At 45.3% G+C, this 11,060-nt stretch overlaps 1 protein-coding gene across 1 annotated transcript in view; it reads right to left on the bottom strand.

The window, feature by feature from the left end:
• si:ch211-89o9.6 (zinc finger and BTB domain-containing protein 5) overlaps window positions 1-11,060 on the bottom strand; it is a gene marked incomplete in the record, with an annotated part of 46,441 nt that overhangs the window by 31,508 nt on the left and 3,873 nt on the right. The window contains 3 exon segments of the mRNA XM_005950764.3: window positions 5,112-5,251; window positions 7,232-7,346; window positions 7,438-7,529. Of these exon segments, the coding sequence (XP_005950826.2) occupies window positions 5,112-5,251; window positions 7,232-7,346; window positions 7,438-7,529 (347 nt within the window).

Below are 11,060 nucleotides of genomic sequence, written 5' to 3'. Positions count from 1 at the left end.
GGGAGGAAGAGAGAGAGAGAGGAGAGGAGAGAGAGGAGAGAGAGAGAGGAGAGAGAGAGGAGAGAGAGCGAGAGAGAGGAGAGGAGAGAGAGAGAGAGAGAGAGAGAGGGAGAGGAGAGAGAGAGAGAGAGAGAGAGAGAGAGAGAGAGAGAGGGAGAGAGAGAGAGAGAGGAGAGAGAGAGAGAGAGAGAGAGAGAGGAGAGAGAGAGAGAGAGAGACAGAGAGAGAGAGAGAGAGAGAGAGAGAGAGAGAAGAGAGAGAGAGAGGGAGAGATCTCTCTCTCTCTCTCTCTCTCTCTCTCTCTCTCTCTCTGTCTCTGTCTGTCTGTCTCTCTCTCTGTCTCTCTCTCTCTCTCTCTCTCTCTCTCTCTCTCTCTCTCTCTCTCTCTCTCTCTCTCTCTCTCTCCCTCTCTCTCTCTCTCTCTCTGTCTCTCTCTCTCTCTCTGTCTCTCTCTCTCCCTCTGTCTCTCTCTCCCTCTCCCTCTCCCTCCCTCTCTCTCTCTCCAACAACAGTTTCCCGTCTAAAAATCTGTTTTCTGCATTATTCGCTTGTTTGTTACGCACAAGTCTACCGTTGTTTACAGCCTGTCGGACGCTGTTTTTTTTCCTTTTACTTACTTCCGAAAAGAAAACATAATTTCTGCCGTTCAATACTGAACAAATGTAAACTTTTTAAAATTATGCAAAACTGCAAAACGCTGTGTCTCTAAAACCTCTGTAACTTTGCTCTGTTTCACTTCAGCAGCATCAGGTAACGTTCATGTGTTGATTCATGGTCTTCTTTCATTTTTGATCTACTGCAGAATATTTTTATAAAATCCAGGCCAGGAAATTCTCCTTCATGTTTTTCTGTGTTTTATCCTCAGTTACTTTGACACAAAGGCCTCTGCTGTGATGCTCACACCTTTGATAAAGTCTCACAAGTGTCAGCTTTCTTTTTATAGATATAAAAATATGGAAATGTAGTGATGCATGATCTGAATTATAATATTTCTGACTGTCTGAGGCAAAATTTCCCCGACTCAAATCGAATTGAATGGAATCGTGGATCGAATCGATTCTAGAAATCAGTGACGATACCCAGCCTAGTATGCAGTACAACAGCCGAGGACGCCTTCATGCAGGTGTCAAGGGTTACATCTGAAGCTTTATTTATCATTTATCAGCTGTAATGTTTCTGCAGGGTCTGGAAACAAACAACCCACGCATTTGAGGTAAAGGACAACATTTTATTCCTTAATGAAATGATGCATGCAGAAAGTGGAAACCTACCAAAGTGAGCAATGCTCTGACGCTAACGTGAGCTACAAACAAATGTAGACTCGGTAACTAAAATACTTTGCAATTCAAACAAAGCCATTTCAGATCAATTCCAACCCAACAGTGTGTGACAAACATCACTGTTACTAACTGCTAGGTTAGCAGTGTTCATGCTTAGCACAGTCTCCCTCCCAAAGGTTAAAACAGCCAGTCTGTAAATGTGACTGGACACATTTTAATGTAACAGCTAATGTAAACGTGCTTTTGTGGGCCACAAACCTTTGACAGCAGGTCACTACGTGCACTGACGGCAGCACGGCTTCAGGTCTCGTCACACATCGTATTCCTCTGTGCCACAGTGAGGGCGAGTCACGTCGTTGCACTGGCTGACGCGCTCGTTCACTACCGAGAGCGCGCTGCAGTTTGTCCCCTGGTACAGTAGTGATACACACATTAATCTGCTGTCTGCACATCTCACTGATCAAACTAATGCAGCTTCATCCACAGCAGCACAGGTAAAGGTAGCACAGTGCTGAGCCTTTGAACAACATGTGCTCTTAACCCGGGTGTAGGGCTGTGCGATATGACCAAAATCCCATATCACAACCATATATATCACAAAATAGTGAATTTGCTGTAAATTCTGTGAATCTCGGCCGACTCGACGTGCGTGAAGTGTTTTCAGCTGGGCGTCGTGTACCTGCAGTCGAGTGTTTAGACCGATGCATTAAACAGCCCGCAGAGTGTGGAGTCTAAGGTTTATTTGGAGCACCTGACGGCTCTTTTTGCTTCTCGTCCGTAAACTCTCTCCGTACTCTGTCAGGGGATTCTTGTGTAGGTGTTACGGCCCTGGCCATAATGTGTCGTGGTGGCTGTTTTTTGTTCTGCCTGTCTGTGTCTTTAAGAGTCTCTGCAGGTCCCTGATTGGAGACGCTGACGGCTGCTGATTGGTCCCCTGATCATGTGGCTGCTTTGAAAATCTGTCACCAGCAGCTGACAGCAGCCAGTGTTGCCAACTCGCTAAATATAGCGACAGGTCGCTATATTTAGCGAGTTTTCAGACCCCTTAGCGACATTTTTTCTAAAAAGCAACTAGCGACAAATCTGGCGACTTTTTCTGGTGTTACTGGAGACTTATTTATGACGACTTTTTGACGTGAAAACGCGTATCGCTCTTTTTCTCAACAAGCAGCGGTGCTGCCGTGGACACCTCACCCGTGCCAAAGCGCTCACAGGCGGAGGATAGTCCTCCCCCGCTGCTATCAGGGCAGGAGACGTTCACACCTGTGCATCCAAACGGCAAATGAATCGCGTATGAGCGAAGCCGCTGCTCCGCACTGACTGTAACGCAGTCAGTTCTTCTTTTACTGTTGTGCTGTTTTGTGGATCACAAGGTTTAAAACTACTTAAAAACACACACACACACACAGTAAGTCCACCAGAGCGCCTGTTTCGGGTCACTTTTGCTGGTCCAAGCCCGGGTAAAGGAGCAGGGTTGGAATTGTGACATTAAAAAACAATAATTGCTAAAAGAAATTTAATTTGTAGTTCTAAATAAACTCTAAATGCATTTAGGACGTTTTTTGCTCACTTTATGTCTCTTCCACGATGTTATTTCTCTCTCCAACAACGTAGGTTACAATTACATTAGCATGACCAATTATGCAAATTAGGCGATGACATCATTTAGCGACTTCTAGCGACTTTTAGGACAGCCAATAGCGATTTTCCTTACTGAGGAGTTGGCAACACTGACAGCAGCAGCAGACCCATCCTTGGCCTCCAGACCCTGTGTTACTCGCGTGTGTGCTCCTGAGGATTGCTTTGCTTCTGTATGTAGTGTGTAGTTTAGAGTCACGTGTAAATAGTCACTGAAGCCAAAGGGTGAGCTGCCTTGTTATTTTCTGTATTATTTTCTCCTGCTTATTCAGTTGGGGGTAGCATTTGTCTTTGGTTTGTTCTTTTTATCGCGTAGGGTTCAGGTAGCACCCCCTTGACTGGTTTTGTTTGTTATTTTGGCCTTTGTTCAGCCCGGAGTCACGCTTCAGTTTAGGCACAATAAACCACTTTCACATCTAAATCGGCTGTGGTGTGGTTTTGGGGACCAGGGCGGGGTCACTCTTCTTTCAGCTTATGCTACGTTCCTGTACCCCTCGACAGGGGCGTAACAGTAGGTGGTAGAAGAGGTTTGTCATGTTTGAGTCTGAGACCAGTTTGCACCATGATTGTTCTGGTCCGTGTCAGACTCTTCATAACCAAACCACGTCCGTGCTACAGAGGTGGCCCCTCGGTTACCAATAAGGTCCTCGATTTGTTTGGACTGGTCCTTCTGTTTGTCATCATTTCAGTTTATTTTGAAAAATCTCAACAGGATCGTAAGCCTTATTGTGAAAGGTTTATGTGGAAAATAAACAAGTGGACGGCGGAGCCTCATGCTGGGTTTACCGTCGTTGTTGCTAACGACAACATGTAAAAACAGGCGCTTGTCCGTCCGTAGTGTGGTTATATTAAATATAAGAGAAACAGAGAACGTTAAGAAATGAATGTAGCCACTACAGCGACCATCAGGACCATGATATTGCTGTAAACAGTTTATTGTGTGACACCATGAAACAAACGACAGCGTAAAATGAAACGACGTTTTTATATCGCCATCAGAGACATAGCGTCCTGTCTTACAGCCCTGCCTGGGTGCTGATTTTGGTTCTACGACTGGAGATGTAACTTCAACCTTTTCTATTCAGCCTCCTGAAAATGTTTCAAGCATCTTTTTGTAAACTACGATTTGTTTTATCATAAAGTTATTATTTTAGACGCCATGAAACAAAATGCTATGTTGACGTGTGTTTTTACAAATCATACATCTATAACACCACAGCTTCTGGCTTACAGACGACGCCTGCACGAGGGCATACACAAACCAGCAGAGCGAGAACTAGGACACTGGACCTGACCAATCAGAGGAGGCCTGGCTGCCTGCTTTTACAGAAACACACACAGATGTGGAAGCAAACAGAGCTTCACTCTGCTTTACAGCTCTGCTGTAACGGCTAGCTGACACACTGCCCTGATTCCAATGTTGAGTATCATGTGGGAGGAGTGTAAATTTCACTCGTGTAAAAACAACGACTGTAGTCGCCACAGATTTACTTTCCATTCTGTCCAGCACAAAGCGGCCTTCCAGTGTCTCTGCACCTTTCACACAAATGCAGCTCATTTACACTCCCAGGTCTCTGCGTTGTAAATGTCAGCGTGGCTCTTTTGTTGGTGTGTTTTCAGGTTTCTTATCCAGGCAAATCCCCTGCCACACACCCCACAGGTGTACGGTTTCTCCCCAGTGTGGACTCTCTGGTGTTTTCTCAGGTTCCCGGCCTCTGAGAACATCTTCCCGCATGTGGAGCAGCTGAAAGGCTTCTCCCCTGTGTGGACACGCTGGTGTATCTCCACTTTCTTGGGCCGGTTAAAAGCTTTGCCGCAGTAGCTGCAGGCAAACAGTCTTTCCCTGCCAGTGCGCGGGAACGCTTTGCTGCCGTCAGTGAAGGGCCGGGGCAAGGAAAACACGTTGTCATAGCGACTCCAGCCATTAACACCGGAAGAAGTTGATGGCAAATCGACGGCCGCCATCGAGTACGAACACGACGGACTCGTTCCTTCCACGTCAACATTTGAGGGCTCGTCAAAAAACTCCCCGACCAACGAGTGACCGGTTTTATCGATGTCACACAAGACGTCAAACTTTGAGTCGCTGCTGCCATCGTCGACGTACCGGTGTGGGATCGCCACTTCCTGCAGCGAGTCTCTGCCTTCAACAGAAGCAGTGAGTTCACACTTAAGAGGAGAGGAGCCACTGACCTCCACTCCTCTGCTGCCGGTAAGCTTCGTCCTGCACGCCTGGCTCTGCGACTGGGATCGAGTAGACACGGACTGGGCGTCCTGGTCCTCGGGGCCAGGCATCTGACCTTCAGCTCCATGAGGGACACACTCCATCAGCCCTTCAAACAGAGAAAGAAAACTCAGTTTACCATTACACTCAATTAGTAGAGCACTATTCTATAATGCTAACTGCTATTTAAGTACTGGCTGTAACACGTGTGGATACGCAGCTCTGCACACTCTCAGGGAAAACAGGGAGACGACTTTCAGAGTCACAGATGTAGAACGAGGCACAACAACGTTTCTCCAAAGTCTCTAACAGATACCGTTGGCTGCTGCCGTCACAGAGTCGCCACGGAAGCTTTCTGTCGGATGGCCTTCCTCACCGGGTCAAAGAAAGAACCAGCAATCATTCCCTTTGTGAGTGACTCCATTAACCACCACACTGTGAAACCTCCTCTGAGGTCTCTAATATGTTAAATAGATTCTTGTATGAAAATATTTTAGCAGATCTGCACAGAGTCTGACTGGCAGCATATTGATTGTTGGGCGGTCACACCGCCGATCGTTACTGAAGCAGCGTGGGCTCAAACCTGACAGAGGAGCCTGGAGAACCCACATCGATATCTGAGCTTACAGCCTAAGACCAGAAACTACTGCTGTTTGAGCTCTCTGCAGTTTCACAACACGACACATCAAATCTCAGAAATAAGAGACGACTTTCTTACCACGACGGTCTAAGCAGGATATAAAATATGCAAGGAAATGTCCACCGACTCTCACATGTCAACTTTACCTGCCCCTGCTCATCATCACACTCGGTGTGGGAGGAGTCACAGCTGTTATGAAGCAACATGGCTGTAACCGCGTGTCCTGTTTGGCTTTGCATTGTTTTAATGTTTTTAATATACGAGCTGTTCTACAGTGTTTTAACTCTTTCATGGTCAAACATGTTTCATATCCAAACAAACAGCTTTAGAGAATATGAAACCCTGCTGTGCTCCGTTCTACCTGCAGCACTCATGTCCTGAAATATGTGAACCTCTCTGTTGTAGAAATTACAAAAACTCCTCAATGCATCGTTTTTGCTTGGATGCATTTGATGCAGAGCGCAGCTTGTAAGCACGCTGCTTAGAGCTCCAGTTTACATTTGTGCCTAAAAGCAGACCTGCTGTAGGAGCGTACAACAACACGCAACCGCACAGCAAACCTGAGAGCAGCCACACGCTCGCTCTGTGTGAGGCTAACACGCACACTCTGATCTGATGCAGCAGATCTGACTCTGTCGCCGCTCTTTGTTCCTCCTCTTCATGTAAAACTCCTCCAGGAGGACAGAGTACCGTCTTCATGTCTGAGTTTAGGCTGTACGAGTACAGTCAGAGCTACAAATGTGTACGATGTGAGCCTACCTACTCTACAAATGTAAAGCTTTGCCTTCTGAGGACTCGAGTGCTTCAATCCAAACACAAATGTGACCAAGAAACTATTTTATTGACACCTACATCCTAACCTGAATACTGTCTGTGCACACCAGCGTCTAAACCTACAGGTCACACCTGTCACTCACTAACACACTTATTTACTCATTTAGGACGTTTTCTTTAAAAAGTATCATTTTAATGACACATAAAAGGGTTGAGTTGTACAGATGTTGCACAGATGTTGTATCCAGTTAAATGACAGTGGTGATTTGTTCACCATGACAGACCTGTGTGCCGTCTCTTTGGGTGGGTTAGTATTGTTATTATCTGATCACAGTCACTCTGAGTGCTCTCCCAGTGGAATCCCCACACGCTCAGCTGTGTCTGTGTTGGGACCACTCACAGCATTAACCACACATGCTTTATGTCCACGGTCAACTTCAGAATTACCAACTAACCTAACATGCATGTGTGTGGACTGTGGGAGGAGCAAACCCACAGAAAAAAGCCGAGCCTTGTTCCTCTGAGGCGACGCCTCCAACCACGTGCGGTTTAAACTACGACCGATTTGATCGAAGGTGTTAAGATTTTTAAACTGCAGCACGGCATGTTGCGTGGAAATGTCCCAGTGTCAGTACTCGTCCACTCAGCAGCCTTAGTGTTTCTGTCTGTACTCACCATCATCTCCTATAAGTGACGTACTCTGCTCCGCTTCATCTCGAGACGTGGCTGCCTGCACCTTCTCCTCTTTCACCAGCACTGCCTCCGGCTCCACCAGCTCCACATCTGGAGACTGCACAGCAACAGGGAATCGTCTCTCAGTCAGCCAATAGCAGCTTCACACAGCAGCGTGCACATACGCTAACCTGTGATGATGTGCCTACCTTACTGTGCATGCTTTCAGACAGGATCAGTTCACCGGTTGCGTCTCCGCTGGGCCACAGAAGCACCTCCCTCTGCTGGTCAAACACGTCACCTACACGACAGAAAAGCAGCTGTCTTCAAATGCCGATGTTATTCTCATGTTTGGCTCACATATTACACTATTGTAAGTGAACGCTAACACGGCTCTGTGTCAGTGTAAATAGATCCCGCCCCTCCGTCTCTATAGGGCAGTAATGGCAGAGCCCACCTGTGTATTTTAACCATGATGTGGGTGTGACGGTGTGTTTGACAGGCACAAGTTACTTATTTTACTGTGTTCAGCTGTATCAGCATTTTACCAGAGAAACTTTATTTTATTCAATATTTCAATGTTACAGTTGAAGTATTTTGAGAACATGCATTCATAATATCCATCTTCCTGTTTCCCCATCATCCCTGTTATTAACCTCTGTCTCTCTTCCACAGCATGTCTTTATCCTGTCGCAGCAGATGGCTCCGCCCCTCCCTGAGCCTGGTTCTGTTGGAGGTTTCTTCCTGTTTAAAGGGAGTTTTTCCTTCCCACTGTCGCCAAAGTGCTGCTCATAGGGGGTCACATGATTGTTGGGTTTTTCTCTGCATCTACTGTACAATATAAAGCTCTTTGAGGCGACTGTTGTTGTGATTTGGCACTGTGTAAATAAAACTGAATTAGAAAACAAACAAAAAAAAGAGTCTTATTATGTAATACTATGTTTTTTTGCTAAACATTTGATTCAGTTTGATTTTGTCTAAAATGTGATGTGTACATTGCTGGGGATTTTTGTGCACGTGCCATGCATTCACACTCAAACATCAGCTGGCGTTCTGCATAAATCACGTGTTTGATTATTCCTGCCATTTAAACTTCGTACACTTCCTGATCCAAGTGAAAGTGTTGAGCTGTTCCTCTCCATCTCAAACACACTTTCAGATGCTAACCTGCAGCACGGCCAACACTATGTGATTAATAAAGTGTCACATTGTGATATAATGGCATTTACATTCTCTAATGCACAGAACGATGACACAAACGCGTCAGCCTCAGAGGCAGATTTATTTCAAAGGATCTACGTCAACGTTCTCCTGACGGCACTTCGCATGACACGCACAACCGTGGAAACAACAAAGCCCTGTTTAACCACCTGAGGCAAAAAGACAGCATGGAGTGCAGGCTATGAAGCTGGAGATACTAGCAGCCACTAATGTGCCACCCAAATGTAAATAAAGGACTCCACCGAGCGTCACTCGAGCGACGTGGTTACTCAAGTGTTTTGCCAAGTATTTGATTCAAATGGTGGAAACCAGAGACTTTAAACAGCTGGTTAGGAAGCTTAAAAAGGTTACATCATGGTTGGTTTATGTTGAGCAGTCATTTTACAGAGCAAAGAAATTTGACCAACTGATAGCTCATGGAGAGGGGCTGGGATTCAGTTTGCACTTCTTCCACATCGATTTCAAACTGGATCAGGACGGGGGCAGAGATATACATCGTTTACGTGATCAAAACAGCAACCAAGCGAGCAACCCAGGTAGAATCGGAGCGGTCAGCCTCCGTTTCTACCTGAAGTCTCTGTGCTGGTTTCCATCTTTGCTCTGTGCTCAGACCTAAACACTAAGACAAAGATCACATGTGTGTCCTCATTAGGACAGAGGTTCGTGTTGGTGTCACTTGGGACCAAAGCTCTGTGTAGCACCAACAGATTACAACACACATCTATGCCAGGCACTTCAGGGGGACTCTAGAGTCCTCTGCTGTCATATCCATGTAACGAGGGCTGGCCAAATGACCGTCTGTGTGACCATCTTCTCGTCTCCTCTGCTGTTTTTAGTCTCTTCCCACCTGCACCTCTTTTTCAACTGATTCAGGGCTCTAGAGTGCGACCAAATTTCTCAAACAAAAAATCCTAGGTCACACAGGTGAGACCAGCCAGTCCCCACAACACTGAAAGTCTCCATGCGGTCAACAACAGACACACATTATGCCCATATCATGGTCTAACTAGAGCTGGGCGATATGAGATTTTTTCATATCACGATATGTTTTTTTCATTTCAGCCGATAACGATATCTATCACGATATAAGCCAAATAACTATATTTGTAAGATTTAAATGTGCCGTTGCTCACAAGTAAAATGTGAAATAATCAGCAGCTTGTTTTTATTTAAATATTTATTTCCCATAATAAGTTCAACAGGGTAGATGTACTTAAGGAACACGAGACTTTTTCAGATAAATAAAGGCAAATATTGCAAACTACACAAAAGGCAGCCGCTAAAGCGTTTAAGTTTCAAAATAGAACAAACGAAACAGACTAAACTGTCAATTCCACTTAGAAACAAAATATTAATTCTAAAAATAAATCTTAGTTTGTTTTACAGAAGAACAGACAAAACCGACTAACTTTTGTCAATATCAAATAAACTGAGAACTAAAAGGAAATTCTCAATCTCTCCTTGTTGTATAGCTGAGCTTTTCAAACAGTTTTAACAGTTACTTTAGTCTGACAAAAGCCGAATGACGAATTAGCGCTTCCAGTCAGAGACTGAGGCTACGTCCACACGTACACGGGTATTTTTGAAAACGGAGATTTTCCGTTTTCGTTTTAAAAAATAATCCCGTCCACACATAAAGGCAGAAATGAAGGAAAACGCTGCTATGAACATGCCAAAGCAGCAGGTGGCGCTAGATTCCTAACCGTGCAGAAATGTTGGCCAATCAGAAGTCTAGAAGCCTCGGTGGGAAAAAGTAAACAAAGCTGGGGCATAGAAGCAGAACCGAGTCGTATGTGTGGAGGGACAGTAACTGTGTGTAAATGTAAGCATTTAAACACTGCAGAGAGTAGAATTAACAGTAACAGTATTGTAGAAATTCATTTCACCGAAACAATAACGTGGCGCACAGTGTGACGCATGCACCAGTTTATTGTATTTCCAGACTTGCTTTCGGCACATTTACAGTGCACGCTACTCTGTTTTTTGTCAGACTTGAAATAGCCGAAATACCTTCACACTACGGAACTTCTATGGCTCTTCCGTTTGACAATCTCTCCGGCGTTGGAACCATCATGTTTTCTCTTCGGTCACGCTCGGTTGATTTTTCTAGTCGGCGCACTCATTTCCTCCATTACCCGCTGGCTGCTTCCCAAACAAACACACGTGCGGCTTGGCACTTGTGCTGTACGTAACAAGTCACGCGACGTGACGCTGCGGCTGTGATTGGTTCGGCTCTGCGCTACTTAATTTGGATTGGCTGACCTTTTTTTATTTTTTATTTATTTTTTTTATTTTAAGAGGACAAGAGCGGCGAGGTCTATCGCGATAGCTTAATTTCTCTATCGAGTAAAAGTTATATCGCGATACATATCGTTATCGTTCTATCGCCCAGCTCTAGGTCTAACCAATCAAAGATAGTCTCTGATTGGCCATGGTCCAGATATTCCTGTAGGCCTATGTGTGTGTGTACGTCTGAAAGTGCAGGCGGATACAGAGAGGTGAGCAGCCTGGGCCTGACAGCAGCAGATGTAGCTGTGGGTAATGAGAAAAGATGAAAAAAAGAAAAAGGCCAAATCACAGGAGTTGGCCATCTGAGGGCCATGTGACTGCA

Source organism: Haplochromis burtoni, unplaced genomic scaffold, assembly GCF_018398535.1.
Source record: "Haplochromis burtoni strain Fernald_Lab_line unplaced genomic scaffold, NCSU_Asbu1 Contig_824, whole genome shotgun sequence".
Classification (NCBI taxonomy): domain Eukaryota; kingdom Metazoa; phylum Chordata; class Actinopteri; order Cichliformes; family Cichlidae; genus Haplochromis; species Haplochromis burtoni.
Note: the sequence above shows the minus strand (reverse complement) of the source record. Positions and strands in the feature narration are given on the sequence as shown.